The sequence below is a fragment of the Lycorma delicatula genome, chromosome 10, assembly GCF_047948215.1.
Source record: "Lycorma delicatula isolate Av1 chromosome 10, ASM4794821v1, whole genome shotgun sequence".
NCBI classification, from domain to species: Eukaryota; Metazoa; Arthropoda; class Insecta; order Hemiptera; family Fulgoridae; genus Lycorma; species Lycorma delicatula.
Window position 1 is genome coordinate 4,607,263 of NC_134464.1, and position 19,167 is coordinate 4,626,429.

The following is a 19,167-nucleotide window of genomic DNA, read 5'->3' on the forward strand; positions in this document are numbered from 1 at the left end:
ATGCAATTTACGGTAAATTTTGAAAATGTTAGAAATAGTATAGATTTAAAATTAGTATCTAACGAGAGAAAATTGCAAAAATTAACAAACCCTCATTTTTAGACAGAATCATATACGATGAGACATTGCGCGCCGTTGTACGACAATATGCTCGTGAAGTTGTAATCGGTTTGTACTTGACAAACCGATTTACGTCAGTTTTGCCGTTCTAGAATACAGAAAATATCTTATGTATGATTTCCATTACAATATTATGAAAATAAACTATCACTTTTATATATGGATACGGATAGTTTTTTTATTAAATAATAACAATGATTTTTATCGGGATATGAGATGCTTCTTTCGCATTTAGATACATCCGATTATCCGTGCACACATTTTTGTTACAGTATTGTTAATAAAAAAGTGTTAGGAAAATTTAAAGATGAATGTGCAAGTAAACCAATTGCCGAGTTTATCGGATTGAGAGCAAAATTATATACATTCAGATTAAACGACAATGTGATTGTAAAAAAGCGAAAGGTAAAAAAAACAATGAAGATGTAAATAAAATAAATTTTGATGACTACAAAAAATGTCTGTTTAAAGAAAACGTTAATCCTTTTCGTCTTATGAAAATTTTTCGGTCTCGAAAACATATCGTGTCATCTATATTATTAACTAAATTAGCTTTATGTAGTTTAGATGATAAACGTGTCTTGTGTGAAGACTGAATAACACCTATGCTTATGGACATCATTTAATAAAAAAATAATGACTGATTAAAAAAAAGAATAAAAGTAAATTTTCTGTTATTGAGCTTAGTAAATGTCTCGTGTATGAATTTAATAATTTTTTTTGTAGTTTTCAATATGGAAATAATATCAGATCAGCTTAAGACAAAAAAGTAGAAGTGGTTGAAAATTTCTGCTCTAATAACCCAACCATATTTTCAGATCGTAAACAACTCAGATTATTATAGTAGTATATAATTATTTTGCATTTTTATTTTTTATCACAAAATATTTGACATCTAGTAGTATGAAAATTTTAAAAGAATTTACTCCTTGTTATCGCGTGTTGGATTTATTTATTTTAAACGTAATTTTGGACTTTTATAATCTCAAGGAATCTCGTATCGCAGAAAACGTCTCTGTATGACGTTTGCAGTTGTAAAAAAGGTAAGTTTATCACACCAGATTATTATTATTGTTGAATCTCTTTTTCAGAATGTAGATTGGTTTGTAATTGTGCGATTACATATTAATAGAGAACGATTTGAACGATATGAATTTAAAAAGGCGTTGGAAAAGTTACTGGTATTTTCGAAAAAGATGAAATTTTCTTATGTTACGACATTCTATATGAAATGATAAAATATTTAAATATAGATCATCTTAAAAAATTTGTAATGTCTTCTGTGATATAAGTATGCCTTAGGTCTTCAAATTTATTAAAAACTATTTTTATTTTCGCATGTGAAAAGAAATATTAGTTATGAGTAATGAATGAACGAATGAATTTAACATATATCAGTGGTTTTAATTTTCATTCATTAATATTTGAATTGTAAATTAAATATATTTTTGTATCATATCATTATAAATTAAAAAAACTTTTAATACAAAGTGCAACATCATATCGTGTGAGAGGGAGACGTTGTGGACGTCTCCCTTTCACACGTTTCTGTAGGTCCAGGCATTGTAGAATAAGTCTACGGTATTCCCTGCCCGTCGAAGAAGACGACTTAAAGGGTAACGTATCATATCAGTATTAAGAAATATATGCTTATATATATATATATATATATATATATATATATATATATATATATATATATTGCTATGTAATTATTGTGTATCATATCATTATAAATTAAAAAACTTTTCATATTAAATATTTTTAACTTTTTATTATAATATTAAGTATTATGAATGAAATGTACATTGTGTCTTAAACATGTATATTGTGTATCATATTATAAATTAAAAAAACTTTTCATATTAAATATTTTTTACTTTTTATTATTAAGTATTATGAAATATATTGTGTATTTTAAACTTTATTATGTATTAATATTTGAAAGAAAAATATTGTTAAGTACTATGAGATATATTGTGTATTAAATATATTTTATCACGTATTATAAAATGTATTGCGTATTTTAACCTTTTATTATGTATTAAAATATAAAAAGAAAAATATTGCTGTTTTTTTGTTTTCCGTCTTTTTTGTAGGTAAATAAATATGAAAAAAAATTTTTTTTAAAGATTTATATTATTTTACAAAAAACAAATACATTTTTGTTTTGATTAAAATTATTTTTTTCCATATTTTGGATATACATTATAATCCGAAAGAAATTTTCTGAATTGGGAAAAAACAGTGTTCTTATAACATTTCAGTCCAAAGAGATCTAGATTTATTTCACCGGTTCTCATAACTTTTCCACCGAACTCACTGTATTCGTAAAAGATACTACTATCTTTAAAGAAGTATAATAATCTTTTGTTATAACGGAATACCGCATCAATCTTACTTGGTTTACCGGGGAATAGATTGGAGATCAGACCGTGACGTTTAGCGACTAAAGAATATTCGTCTATCTCCACAAAATAATCGCTAACATAAAAGAAATAAGTTTTTCCTTTGTAAGTGCTAAAGAGTGCACTTATATCTTTTGAGGAAGAAATTCTTAAACTTGAAATATGTTTTGAATATCCTTGTATGATTTGCAGTGTGTTGATATCAAACACGTAAATCAAAGTATCTATTATCATGACCACCTCATTAGTGCATCTTTGATAAACATTTTTATTTCTTTAAAATCTGAAGTTTCCGTTATTACTAATGTATGATTATATTTCTTGATTTCATCTTCGTCACTTAAACGAACAGTATCTTCATTCATTTCACCGTCTATTGATAATTGATAATATTCTTGAAACAATTTATCGCATCATTCACTGTGCTTGAATCTATACCGGTATTATTTTCATTGTTAAGATAGCCGAATTCGGTCAGATATTCTTCAACCGAAAAATTAATACCCGCAACCGTAGTTAACAATAGGAAAAATATTGTCTACCAGATCATCTTCAGATGAATAACTGATTGAAACTAATTAAATATTTAATTTTAATATGTACATTTTTTGAGTGGAAGAAGTATAAGGTTATAATAAAAAACCAATTGTTTAAAAAAATACATTTTATTAATATCATAAAGTTTACAGAAAATACATTTATTTTTTTATTAGGTAATTACTTTTTTTTCAACAACAAACAAAGTTTGTACAATCTTTAATTTTTGGATTCGGTCCATCCCAATCATCAAATTGATTGTCTTCGGCCGTACGCCATTGGTAATGTTCGCGACATCTTTCTTTTAACATTTCTTCGCCTACTTTAAGATAAGATGATAATTTTATAAAATAATCCCAAATTTTATCTATGTAATTTCCATATCTGTCCAGTAGAAAACTTTTCGGAACGTATTTAAGAACTTCAGTTCCAGGAAATCTAAATCCCATTTCGATACATTTTTTTGATGCTCGTATCGACTTTAGCCATTATATAATACTACAATTTACTATTTTCACCCACCATGTATTTAGTAAAAACACATTTTTTAATGCGTAGTTCTTCTTATGATCAAAAGGAGTTCTTATGATCTATCGAAGTTTATCAGATGATCTAATGTTTCCCAACTTGGACAATCGAATTCACCCAAGTCTATTACCACTCAATTACCTCTTTTGTCACCGACGTAATTGAGTAAGATATTTTTCTTTTCCATTCCCTTAACGTAAACTACATCGTACAGTTTATTAAAAATTTCATTTAAACACGAATAAGACGTAAATCCATCATCCCATTTTGGTCCATCGCCTTCGTTATCTTTTTTCATTATACTCTCTTTTTGCGTAATCGAGATATCTTGCAGACCGTAAGGCGGTTTAAACAAAATATGATCGTAAATACTTCCGTTTGAGGATGCGATCACTATTTCTTTAAATACGAATTCCTTTGTGGAAATCTCGTACCCGTGAAAGTCGACGATCATCTTTATGATTGTTAACTGATGTAAAACAAATAACATATATTCATTTAATATTTACACGGCCGACTTGCCTATAACACATAGCGGTGTATATTGCTTCATACAATTGGTTATTATTAAACAGTAAGCGGCAGTTTTATCTGGAATATTCGATGAAGATTCAAATTCAATTCGCACGTCTACCGCGCCCGTTTTTAAAATATCACTTTGTTTCGAGCAATCGAAACAAATTTTAAAAATTAGTTATATCGATTACATTTTCACCCGACTGTTTGTTATAATATGATTTATAAAAACGAACAAACATTGTAATTACAATAAATTGTAATCACCCTGTATATTCTCGTGCGGATAGTACACAGAATTTAAATACAATCTGATATTTATAATGCTGCATTTGTAGAATTCGAACTAATCTTGTTCGCTTGGTTTTTTCGGTCCGTTTGGATCCGATTATGACATATCGAGGCTTTTCCGTTTGAGAAGCAGATTTCACTGCCCACACGTTTTGCTGCGTTCTAGGAACGGACGGATACTCGAATAAATTCCACCTTTGGAAAGCCATCCTTATAGGCGTATCGTTTTCTACCATTCTCAAGAGCGGCAATCGTTGGTCATCTGCGACTTGAACGTATGGGATCTTCCACACGACTTTAGATAGTGTCAAATTATAATCGTTCTTACCAATTACTAAATAAACAAAATTGTTGTCGGAAGATCTTTGAAGAATCAATTCTTGTTTTACGTTTAAAAGTATTCTCTTGTAATCTTCCGCAAATTCCATTAACATCTTAAAAAGCATATGAACTGTAAATTTACCATCCACCGAACTGTGTTTGATAGTGCTAAAGCCATCTGTTGACCACCCGATGGACTGGATGTATGTTTTTTCGCTTTCTCTTAGAGTAAGCAAGTTTTTCGTTGCGGTAGTTATACCCGGATTTCTTATACGATTACCTCTACGCCCGATATTTCATATCGTATTTCATCGAATAAAAGAGAAATACAATTACTAACCACTTCTAAACCAACATCTACCGCATTATCTTTACCGAATAATGTACCTACCACTACCAAGTAACTTTCTGCCGGGTGTGTGATGTCCTGCTGATGAATGGGTATTCTTATTTCATCGTTGTTTAGCGTTGAAGAAGCGTACGGCGCATGGGTATGATATTCGTACGGCGCATGGGTATGATAACTGGTGATAGAATCATTCAGTATGTCATTACTTGTGTCAACGTGAAGTATAGCTCATCTTACAAAAGAATAAATCCCAACGATTGTAGAAAACGTCGATTTTCGGGTGTTAACCGCCTTATAGTAACTTATCGAATGCTAGTTGGGGTGACTGACTTCATTCTTATAATGTTCTCTTCCTCCTCTTCGTTCTTCTTGTTCGAAAAAACTAATCCCATTTTTTTCTTACTTTCGTTTTCTGAGATGAAGACGTACAGAAATTTTCTCCTTTAAATTGACTATACCTCCGTTCTGATGTACAACTTGAATAACAATGTTATGTATCTGTCTCGTTTGAGGGGGAGGTAAATTACGTTGTGTGGCGTTTCTACTATTTTATAACTACGTTTGACATTAGGAAAAAATTCATGTAACACGTGCCCTTCTTCACCGTTCGTAAACGAGCCACTGACAATGTTACAGGTTACGCGTATGGCGTTCACCAAGCTAATGGAAATCGGTTCGCCGGACATGTGCCATTTATGCGGTTTTAAAAGGATCGACTCGAAGCCTAATATCGAACGAATTGTGTTCGGACGAGTAAAATCTACTTCATATGTACAGTACAGCATATATCTCATTGTTTTCTTATCATATAAGATATGCAATACGGGCGGTTCTGTACACATGTTCTTGGTCTCCTCCTCCTCAAATACATATGCTTTCGTTTTATTTGTTTTGTTTTTTGATTTAATATTTTTTCTCATTAATTCCGGAATATAAACCTCGTTTGTATCACTCGCAAACTTTTTTGAGCATTTCATGTTTCAGTGTCATTTCTGTCTTCAATTTCATACATACCTTCGAGTAATTCAATACATTTATCGTATCCGTAATAAAACAAGTTGTTTTTGTTTTTTACTACATTAGGTAGATTATTATAGGTTATAAAGTCAATCAGACCTATTCCCCATTCTCCTTCTTCTTCTTCTTCAAGTTCGACGGGAGGAAAGAAATCGGTACTAAACGACGAAGTCTTTCAGGATGAACAAAATATTATTGTTTAAATTGCATCAATTTACACAATTTTTTATTGATTATTCTTCTATAACATTTTTTTTAATTGTATCTTCTTGTTCTAGTAAAAATATAACCATTTTTTTATGTCTAGATTGATGATGATGATGAAAAGAATATTTCTTCATCGCCTTCTTCATCATCTTTGTCTTCTTCTTCATCTACACTGAGATTAAAATCGACTATTAACCACTCCCACCAATCTAATATCGATTTCATTGATTTCTCGATTTAAATGTAATGCTATTGTGTCTTCAATCGATGTTAAGTGATCAATATACCCGTCCGGGAATCCCGCCTTTACAATACTAATCAACTGATTGACATTCTTGATCGAACCGCTGGGTACAAAACTTATAAGGCACATGAAATCGTCATCTTCTTCACCGTCCAAACACGTCGTATTGACTGATATTAAATTATTAAAAAAACAATACTTATACATATATCTCGATTAATATTTTTTTAATACTTTTTGTTTTCCTATTATTGACTGTAAAAAAAAACAATGACATAGCACTTTAAATTTTTAAAACCCCCCATCCGTTATGGAGTTATTCAGCATTTTGTAAAATAACACACCCCCCCAAAAAAATGGGCAGGGCACAACCAAAACCAATCAGAACGCTCAGCCATGTTGCTGCGATGATGTAGCACTTTGAATTTTTAAAATCCCCTACCCAGGAATGGGGAATTCCCCTAGAAATGCTGTAACTCAAGAGTACAGCATTTCTTGTAAACAAACATCTTAAGTGTGTGTATGGTATATGTGTGTGTGTGTGTGTGTGTGTGTGCATATGGTGTGTGTCGTTTGTCCTACAATTCCCAACACACTTTTTGGTGACTGGACTGGGAAGTCTAGGACAAGTTTGTCCTACAATTCCCAACACACTTAGGACATTTGTCCTAGACTTCCCACTTTTTAACTACTGTTAAGATTAACTAAAATGATCAAATGTTCGTTATTTATAGTTTGGTTATTTTTTTATAACTAAAATATCATTTATACATCTTATCCACAATAATATTTGTTGTGCATTTAATATGCCATGAACTATTTTACTTTCAAAATCAAATATAAATATTTCATATATAACAGCAGATATAGATGATCTCACTGGTAAGCCGTCTGTTAATAAATAACAATTATTATCACATTCAAAGTAATTTTGAAGATAAATATTTCTTATAATAGTGATTAATGTATTGATGTATTCTGGAATTTCATTCAATTAATTTTTTATTATTTCTATTGTCAATTGATATACAGAATGATTCAAAGAAACGGGAAATTTTAAAAATTACTTAACGTTAATGAAAATTTTTTTTTAGAAAATGAATTTTATTTCATGTAATTGTACAAATGTTGCCATTTTAGGATACATACATTTTAGTTTATTTTTTAAAGATGACATCTTGCAGATGACCTCTTCTACGTAAACACTCACGAAGTCTCTTCGTTAAATTGTTCACGGTTTGACGTAACATCTCAACTGGAATTTCCGCAATTGCTTCTCGGATCTTTGCCTTCAGTTCTTCCATTGTAGCAGGTCTACTGCGGAACACTTTGCTTTTAAGGTGACCCCCACAAAAAGTAATCGCAAGCTGAGAGATAAGGCGATCTGGGAGACCATCTAATGTCACCATTTTGTGAAATGACACGTTGTCCAAACAATCGGCGTACAGTTGCCATCGATATTCGTGCAGTATGTGACGTTGCTACGTCTTGTTGAAACCAGGCTGTGTTAAGAATTGGTGGAAATCTCTTTTGTTGTTCCACAACAAAGGTTTCAAGCACGGCTACGTAACGAGCCGACGTCACTGTAATCGCAAGACCGTTGTCATCCTCAAAAAAATAAGGGCCTATAACACCGTAAGATGACAGAGCACACCACACTATCACTTTCTGGCTGTGCAACGGACGCTGGTGTAGCTGTGTAGGATTTTCTTGTGCCCAGTATCTGAAATTTTGCTGTTAACTAATCCACTGAGGTAGAAATGCGCTTTGTCTGACATCCACAGTTCGTGAACAAACTCTTCGTTATCATTTATCTTCTGAAGCATTACAAAATTACAGAATTGTGCTCGCACAACTGCATCACTCGGTTTCAGTTCCTGGACGATCTGCAACTTGTATGGATGGTATTGCCAAGTCCTTCACTAACATTCTTTGAACACTTGAACCATGCAATTGTAAAGATGCTGAGAGACAACAGATTGGCCGATGTGGACTTCGTGTGACAGCATCTTGTAAAGCTTGAACATTCTGTAGTGTACGGACGGTTCGCTCACGGCCTGGAGGTTTCTTTTTCATTGCCGAACCGGTTTCCTCAAAATTAGATATCCATGTTTTAATTGCATGTGCTGATGGAACACGATCGTGTCGTCCCAAATTAAAATGACAACGAAATTCTCTACGCGCTCCCTCCACACTGTCATTGTTTTTGTAAAACGCTTTGATAGCAAATGCACGTTGCGCACCACTCCAAGGATCCATGACAACTAAATAGCAGGTTAGGTTAGAGAGGCTGGCACCACTTATCAAGTGGTACTAATCACCCACGGCTACCAACACAACTTTCAAAATTTCCCGTTTCTTTGAATCACCTGTATTAGGGTGTATGTTAGCGATATCATAATTTACCATTTTTATGTTGTAATTAACTTCAATAAAATTTAATTTATTTATTACATTGTAACTGTTTTTAACATTATGTTTACGGATTAGATTGATTTTTATTCTATGAATTTTATCTATGAAATATGTAGATACTGTTTTAAAATTTAATAAAGGTCCTACAGGATGATTATTTTATGTAATTTTGGTAGTCCAATGAGTTTAGGGGGTGATGGTATATAGGAATATAATCTTGAATGGGGATTTAATTTATTATAATTAAATCATGAAATCCAGATATTTTAAGAGGAAACCTCAAGAATTCAAAACCTGGAAACACCCTAACTACATTAAAGGAGAATGCCATGTCTTCATGGGCAAACACCACCACAAAGAAATCTACAACTTAAAAGTTCTCTGAGGAGTAGACACAGGCTAAGATCACTATGTAGTCAAAATTAAAAATCAATTCACTTCCCAAAAGAAGCAACAAAACCAAGCCCCTAAAACTAAAAGAAAAACAGACCAGACCCTACCCAACTAATCAAGAATGAAAATTACCAAAAAAATATCCGAAAAAATAACAATCATGGATAAACTCAAGATCTAGTCAACAACCTTAAACAAATCACAGAAGAAATGGTCCAAATAAAACCCTATAAAAAGCATCAATAATGTTACAGTGAACGTGACAAAACAGTGTAGAAGAGACATCAAGTATGGCTATTACACCAATTCCAAAATTTTTTTAAATCCTACCAAAATGTAATAAAACAAAAAAAAAATCACCTAAACCCTAAGGAGAATAAAAAGACAACACCATAAAGACACACTGAAATCAATGTGTTATAATTTTAAATATATATTTAGTAATAACAATAATGCCTTGTACCTCATATGTAATGCATGTGTATGTATGTATGAAGTATTAACATTCATCAAACTGCATAAACGGTAAGCTATAAAATCATAAAATTATCTGTAGGCTGTTTTTATTTTTTCTCTATTTTATTAAATAACTAAGAAAACAACAGCATTTTAAAAATTTATTTTAGTAAAAATTATTTTATAATCATTTGAAAATTTTATTGTATAAATTCAAATTGTAAAATAATAAAAAATATAACTAATTTTTTTATTTAACATCCTACAACATTTACTTAGCTTACATATTTACTATTTTTTTACTCTTATACAAATATTTTTTAGCGATTTATATTCTAATGAGGATATATTTTATAGATGTTAACATTTAAGAGGATAGGTTCAAAACGATGATAACAAAAACAAAATGAGAGGAGACAACTTGTTTAAAGTTAAGCATAAGCAAGACAAACTACAATTTTTTCAGAATGAAAAGCTTCATAAACAAAAATAACATACTTAAAAAGGGATACTTACAAAAATAACATACTTTAAAGGGATTAAAAATACAGGATTTATCCCTTTCTTGAAAGCGCTAAAAAGTTATAATTCAGAATATTCTTTAATAGTGATCTTTTAATTTAAGAATGTGGTACATATAAAGTTAAGAAATTGAAAATTAGATTTATAGTAAATTTGGCAAGTTATCATTTTTTCAAACGGGAGACTGTTCATCACCATTAAGAATGCGCAGTAGAAATACACAGCAGACACCACCTGTGTGAAACCAAATATATAAGCTATTGTATTTATTAGAACTGGATCCATTCCATATAATGTTGAAATTAATGCAAGAAATTTTTTAAGTATCGGTCTAAGAAAATATTGTAATAGTTCTGTAAACATAATGTATGCAACATATAACTTAAAACTAGGTTAGTATCACAGCAAAGATTTATGTACACAATACCGATGCAATCAATAAGCATAATGTCATCTGTTACTCATATATAAAACAATAAGAAAAAGTATTAAAAATAAACAAATAATTATGTATTTTCAATACATTTTATTCATTCTTACCTCTCAAACTTCTATTTCTAGTTCTCTCTAGCTGATCCCCACGAATTGCTTGTTGATCTAATTTCTGATTACTACTACTAATTGCACTAGCACTACCAACTCCACCAGATTTATCCATAATAACACTAACACTAAACATACCTTCTGAACTTTCTGAACTGTTTTTACGATGAACATCGACCTTAAGATCTGAAAAAAAAAGGATTTGAATAATTTTTTAATCCAGTAACTGTTGTACGCAACCTACCTAACATGAATCACAAATTGAGAGCTATTCTCAACTGTTTAAATAAACAGTCCAAATTTCTGATACATTCACTGCATATATATATATATATATATAATAAAAGGTTTTAATTTTAAAAAAATATGTATCTTTGGTAAAAAAAAATCACGTGTGAACCCACCAAAATAGCAGAAGTATTTTTTAAATATTATACTTACAAACTGTTATAAAAATGATTAGCATTAGTTATAAAGTACTGTATGTCAGACAAAGCATTATCAATCTCATGTACAAAAAATCTGTAGTTGTCATGACCAACTGACTTCAGCAGTTGTTACAGTTAAACTACAATTAAAACAGATGAATCAATTTTAATAATTTAACATGTTCAAAATTTATCTTTTCATTAATAAGTGCATTTATGTTTATATTTGTAATGTATTAAAAAAAATTTACATATATTTATTATAATATAGCAACAGACATGCGTATGAGGTATGATAAACGAATAACAAAAATCCAAAAGAAGTGACTAATCAATTAATGATCTATAAAATCCATGTTATCGTACTGGAAGATTGTCAAACAAAGATACGCGAAATCATAAACATCTCAACTAAACGTGTATGGTGAATTTTGCATAAATGGTTGGGCATGCAAAAGCTATTGGCAAGATGGATGCCAAGATTACTGAGATCTGATGAAAAGCAGTATAATATTAATCGATTATCTACAGAAGGAAAAAACAATCACGGGAGAGTACTATTATACCCCATTATTACAGAGATTCTATATAGTATTGAAGAAAAAGTGGCCTCATTTACCAAAAAAAAAAGTTCTTTCACAACAACGCACCAGCTCACTAATTTGTTATTTCACTTGCTACATTGGTTAAATACTTCCTTATCTACCCTACTCTCTAGATTTAGCCTCTTTGACTTTTCTGACTTCTTTTCGTTTCCAAACCTAAGGGCTATGGGAAGAAATTTTCATTGAATGAGGAAGTTATTGTTCAAACAGATGAGTATCTTGGAGATACAAATTATACTTTTTGGAAGGCATAAGAAAGTTAGAAAATTGCTGCAATAAGTGTATTGAACTAAAAGGGCACTATGTTGAAAAATAAACTGAATTTTTGTAAAAGAAAATATTTCTTTATTTTTAAATCACTGAATTATCAAACAACCCTCTTAAAAAATATTTCACAATATTGAAAGTTACCACCCGAAAAATTTATTATATATTTTGTTTTAAATTAAAATTTCCATAGATAGAAATATCACATCAATTACTAAAATTAAATTAAAATATAATAATTTTTTTTTAAATTTAATTTAAACTACTTATTTATTTCTATTTTTAATTTAATTTTAGTAATGAAGTCACATTTCTATACATGGAAATTTTAATTTTTAAAAAAAAATTTTTAAATTTTAAATATAATATAAAAATAATTTTTAATTTTAATATGTAATTTGATCTGAATAATTTGTTAAAGTAATTTAATGCAACTGATGATGCGAGAAATTAATGAAAGCGCTTTTGCATGCATAATGGAATAAGGTAAGTGTCATCCTACTTTATTTATTACCCTGTATTTAGGTTGATCAAATAAATGTAATTTGTATATTAGTACAGAGGAATATGATTCTTAAAAGAATTGACGTTAGAAAAAATATATATATACATACATCTTAATATATATAAGCATAGAGAGTGTTAGACTTCCATATACTCAATTTAGTTGTTCCATATAAAATAAAATAAAAAAATAATGTTTATATGTAGAAATAATCTTAATAGTCCAGTCAATGGGGGGAAAAAAGGATGGATTTTTTAATAAAATTAGTAGTTAAGGGAAGTACATTAGGAGTTAGATTAGGGTAAGTATAACTTGTTTATGTGCGACTGAACAAAATAGCGGCTGTTCAAAGGGGGTGAAAATTGGTTTTCAATTTTATAGGCCAAAGTAAAATTCCTGCCAAAAAGGTTCTGAATAAAAGTTGTAGGCAATTGCAGTACCTATAATTTAGGCCCTTAAATGTTGAATTTCGTTAATTAGTCACTGCAAAAAGCCAAAAATCATTAAAAATGGCCGTTTTTTGTAAAGCAAATATTTATTGAAAAGTAACTTATTTACCATTTTTATTGTTTTAAAGGTTAACTCATGGAATTTTGAATTCAATGAGTGGTTATACAATAAAATTGTTTATTCATTACCGAATACTGTAATTTGTTTTTAAAAAGACTCCTCAGGCTACTGTCATTATTTTGGCTTTTAAGAACTTTTTCATGTCCACTTCAAGTGTAATCTATTCTTCAAGATTTGTACTTTTTGTATAATTTTATTAAGGGAGATAAAAGTCAATTTGTGTTTAAAATAATGTTGAAATACAGAAATATTTTCTATACAGAAAAGACTTTTCTACTTAATAATTAATAGGTATTCAAAATTCAATAGTACAAAGATAATTTCAATATATAGAAATAAGAATATATTTTAATTTTCATTCATTTATTCTAATATTAATAATTAATCTATATCAAATATTAAGTGCCATTGAAAAAAGCCAGCAATGAATTGCTTAATCCAGCTATTCCAGTCAAGTTATGCAATTCATAACTTGAATAAATTGTCTTTTCATTTTAACCATTTTAAGCTTTATTTATCTTTATGATAAAATAATTAATTTTTATCAAAAACAATAACCAAAATTATGAATTTTTTTAACATTTTGTAAAAAAAAATAATTTATGATACAGTTAAATAATTAAAAAAAAAACTAATTATTGTGAAGGACTTAATCGTAGTTGAATAGTGACTATTATTCTTCTGAGTTCTTGAAAAATGAAAACCTTTTTTTCATTTTGAGGGTTCCCATATACAAGGGAAAGCAATGGAGTAAAATTAAGTTTTAACCTTTTCAAATCATGTAGCCTTGGAACTGACTATGTACGGCGTCAGTTTTAAAACGCTGTTACAAAATCATTTTATACAGCATCTAAGTCGGTTATTTTTTTTATATTCACAAAGGAATCAGTTTTATTACACAATTTGAACGACGTTTATACGATGTGAAATGTTTTATTTAGACTAGAAAGAATATGACCATTTTTTTCTCAGAAATGTGCTTGTATGTGTGACTTGTGTATTATAATTGCTATGAGGATTACGGATTTATTTATTATTTACAAAAATAGCTTATCTTACTAGCAACATATCGATGTATTGAAACACATAATAAATTATGATATACGGTACACACAAAAAAAAAGGAATTTGTGATCATAAATATGTCACTTTTACTTGAGGTCTATAAATATCTTTTCTGACAAATGATATCGGTAAACATGTAACACACATCGATTCGTAATGAATAACAGTATACAGTAAAAATGGTTTTTTGTCAATCTGAATAGCCTTTTGAGTGGTGGGGATTTTTATAAAACGTAGTTTTCTGCATCTACTTTCACTTATACTAACATATGTTACTAATCTGTGATTTATGATACGGGTTTTTCATCATATTTTGCCCAATTTGCAACCGATTTGCTTGAAAATATTATTTTTAAAATCAGCAAACTATGTTTCATAAACACAAAGCAAAAACAAACAATTTTTAAAAATTTTAATTTAAAAAGTAAAAATTTTACTGCGTTTTTGCTAATAAAAAACGCAGTAGAAATGTGTAAAAAAATTCTGCAATTAAATTATCGTAATTTTTGTACTGTTTCAATTTTTTGTTGTTACAGGCATAAAAAATATCCAATCGTAACGGTTTTTTTTTGTTAGAATCTGTTAAATCTCTTAAATATATTGTAATTTTTTTCACAAGAGCGTAGCATAAGACTATGAACGGAGGCAATCAGATACTAACATATTTTCGCGGAGCGCTGATCAACCGCGGATCATTGTGATGGGAATAGGTTAAAACAACAATCAGTAAGTAGTGATAATAAAATTAAAAAGAAACTTTTTAAAATTATTTAAAAAATAAAAAGGTAACCCTTAATTCTTAATATACAAAGTTGTAATTTCCTAGGGAAGGTTGAAGATTTTTGACTATTTATATTTATATTTTTTTTTAGAAATACTAAAGGTTATATGGTAGCACATAACCAAAAAATTAGGATTTTTACGTTTTAAATATGATGGGTAACTTTGCAAAATGGATTTAAATTTAAAATATTTTTTAAAAATTAAAAAAAATATTATTTGATATCACTGATCACTGAAGTGGGTTAGGCAAAAAATGTTTACATTGGTTTGAAGGCTTATTGATGTAGAAAATATAAATGTCAAAACTTCCTTAACTTCTAAGTAAAAGCAGAAAAACAGTATTTTTTGGGGGGAGGGGTGAATTATTAAATCTATTACATAAAAGTTTTTGATAATTTGTGATTTTTATAAAAAAACTCAACTTTTGCAAGAAATTTTTTTTTTTACTTAATACAAGATTTGAAATTCTATTTAGATTAAAACACCCCCACTCTTTTTCCAAAAATTTAATATATTTTTTACCCCAAAGATAGTACCCAAATGTACACATGTACATCCCATATATACGACCAAATACAGACCAACATACTTATGTAAAAATGTTCGTCTGACAAAATTTTTTTTTTGGACTGGGGAGCATTGGAATAAATTTTTTTTCAGATTATTTACAATTTATTTAAATCTATTTTTTTTTCGTTAAAATACTTTTTTTAATATCTACTTAAGGCACAAAACTCAAGTCAGACACACGACGGAACGCTGGCAACAAAGTGCGAGTGTCATATGAAAATCTGGATAGCTGGAGCTGGACTTGTTCTGACACCAGAGAAGACAGAGTTGGTTATTGTTACTGCTACTGCAAGAAGACCAACACTGAGGGTGATCCTGGATGGAAAAGAGGTAGTATCACAGCCAGCGATCATATATCTGGGTGTACGGGTAGACTCTAGACTTAGGTTTGGGGCCATGGACTCCAGGCATTCGAAAAGGCTGAGAAAACAAGGAAACTGATAGTTCACCTTCTGCCAAATAAAGGGGAACCATCTCTACAGAGGAAAAAGCTGCTGACAGGGGTGGTGTATTCGGCTCTACTGTATGGTGTCTAGCTGTGGTCAGGTGTATTGAAGTACGCCAAATACAGAGGTAAACTTGAGTCTGTTCATAAGTGTTGCCTTCGGGTGGCATCAGCCTATAGGACGGTCTCACGAGAAGCAGTAGAGGTTTTAGCCGGACTCCTGCCTGTAGATTTAGAAATTATACAGCGCTGCAGGCTTTTGGAACTTGGACCGCTGTTTGCAGCAGAAAAGAAGAGAATGAAAAAGGAAATTCCAGATGAGCTGATGGATATGTGACAGGAGCGGTGGAACTGGTCTACGAAGGGTAGATGGACCCATCAGCTCATTAGTAATGTTAAAGATGTAATAGGAGACATGGCTCACTGGGATACAAGACAACACAGTTTCTGGCGGATCATGGAGGTTTTAGATCTTACCTATACAGATTTAGGCTTGACCATGCGGATACCTACTACTCTAAATGTGTGTGTAGGAAAACCCCCTTCACGTATTTTTTGCATGTCCAAGATTCACCGATGAAAGGAGCAAGATGCTTGAAAAACTAAACATTGATCACATGTTTTGCCCTGAGGAGACACAAAGGATTCTCACGCAGGATGAGGCACAGTGGAGGGCAGTGAAAGACTTCGTCAAGATAGTGATGAGAAATCTACATGCATATGGGGAGAACTGAAATGGAGCATGGTGCCGGAGAGAACGTGGACAGACAGGCCAACATCTGAGTACATAGGGGGCCCCTCGAACTTGTGCGGGGTCATCTGGGTGCAATGAGGACAGGGGCACTCTGTCTTTGTGCTTGATGGTGACCGTAGCAGAATGAGGTATGATCAGCTATGCTTGACGAGGAATGGGCATCATTACTTAATGTTTGCTTGTGAATTGAGAGTAATTGTGTAAGGTGTGTACTAATAACTTTGATGTTTTCACTTATATGTATTCTTTATACTATATGTTGTATACTTGTATTATTTGATTTCCTGTGGTATGATTATTTTTGTGCTATGATTGATTTTGATAATGTGAAGTTGAGCTGTTGTGATTGTGACTTCATTGTAATTGAGGTAGGTAGGTAAGTAAATATGATTTATAGTGAGTAAATAAGTTTGATTGCATTTTGTGCATTATATGATATGTATTTGTTAGGTTAGTTTTGTTTTATGATTGTCTAGTATACTGACGAGCGTCTGATGACTGTGATAGATGATTATTGAACATGTACTGCAGTACGTTTTGAACCTGTATGTATTTTGGTGTAGATTTCTTTGTCTTTTAGTTTTATTATCACTGTGATTGACCTATGCAATACAGAGTATGCATGATGGTGTGACCCTATGATCCGTGATTAGATGCTTAACGAATGTGTTCTAATCTGAGTATGTGTTCTTGCTGCATAACCTTTAATCTTGTTTTGTGTGATGTAGTACACAATACCTCATTTGTGAGTAAACTAAGCATTACTGTTTATGTAATGTGTATGGATGTATTACACCCCTCCCCATCCGCCCATCTAGATGAAAAGCTTGCTTAAGCCGTTTGAGGAAGGGTAGGGAGCCAGGGGAGGGAGAGGAGTTTTAGTCAGTAGGGTGCAGCTACACTTAGGCTTCTAACAACATCTAGGCAGAACCCATGCAAGTCCGACACTCCCCCACTTGTGTGGGGGTACATGAATGGTATTTCTCCGGCTCATCATTACAAAAAAGGGCACAAAACGTAAAAAAAAATTTTCTTTTTGTCTTTAGTAATTTGACTGGTTTGATGCAGCACTCCAAGATTCCTTATCTAGTGCTAGTCGTTTCATGTTGGTATACCTCCTATATCCTACATCCCTAACAATTTGTTTTACATATTTCAGACGTTGCCTGCCTACACAATTTTTCCCTTCTACCTATCCCTCTAATATCAAAGCGATTATTCCAGAATGCCTTAATATGTATGTGGTCTATAAGTCTGCCTCTTCTTTTAATTATATTTTTCCAAATGCTTCAATCTTCACCGATTTGCCGCAACACCTCTTCATTTGTCACTTTATTCACCCATCTGATTTTTAACATTCTCCTATAGCATCGCATTTCAAAAGCTTCTAATCTTTTCTTCTCAGGTACTCTGATTGTCCAAGTTTCACTTCCATATAAAGCTACGCTCCAAACATATACTTTCAAAAATCTTTTCCTGATGTTTAAATTAATTTTTGATGTAAACAAATTATATTTCTGACTGAAGGCTCATTTTGCCTGTGCTATTCGGCACTTTGTATCGCTCCTGCTTTGTCCATCTTTAATAATTCGACTTCCCAAATAACAAAATTCTTCTACCTCCATAATCTTTTCTCCTCCTATTTTTATATTCAGTGATCCATCTTCGTTATTTCTACTACATTTCATTACTTTCGTTTTGATCTTTTTTAATTTCATGCAGTAGTTCTTGTGTAGGACTTCATCCATGCTGTTCATTGTTCCTTCTAAATCTTTTTTACTTTCAGCTAGAATTACTATATCATCAGCAAATCATAGCATCTTTATCTTTTCACCTTGTACTGTTACTCCAAATCTAAATTGTTCTTTAAAATCATTAACTGTAGTTCTATATAAAGATTAAAAAGTAACGGGGATAGGGAACATCCTTGTCAGACTCCCTTTCTTATTACAGCTTCTTTCTTATGTTCTTCAATTATTACTGTTGCTGTTTGGTTCCTCTAAATGTTAGCAATCCTTCTATTTCTGAATTTGAGCCCTAATTTTTTAAAAATGCTGAACATTTTATCAGTTTATGTTATCAAATGCCTTCTCTAGGTCTACAGATGCCAAGTATGTTGGTTTGTTTTTCTTTAATCTTCCTTCTACTATTAATCTGAGCCCAAAAATTGCTTCCTTTGTTCCTATACTTTTCCTGAAACCAAATTGGTCTTTTCCTAACACTTCTTCCACTCTCTTTTCAATTCTTCTGTAGAGAATTCTTGTTAAGATTTTTGATGCATACCTAGTTAAGCTAATTGTTCTGAATT

At 31.0% G+C, this 19,167-nt stretch overlaps 1 protein-coding gene across 3 annotated transcripts in view; it reads right to left on the bottom strand.

Annotated features, from left to right (window-relative positions):
- Window positions 1-19,167, bottom strand: part of pcx (pecanex) — a 192,970-nt gene that overhangs the window by 145,344 nt on the left and 28,459 nt on the right. For 2 of the 3 annotated variants that reach the window (XM_075377879.1, XM_075377878.1), the window contains exon 4: window positions 10,865-11,053. In XM_075377879.1, the coding sequence (XP_075233994.1) occupies window positions 10,865-11,053 (189 nt within the window). The remainder of the gene's footprint in view (window positions 1-10,864; window positions 11,054-19,167) is intronic. The other variant, XM_075377880.1, reaches the window with a different exon arrangement.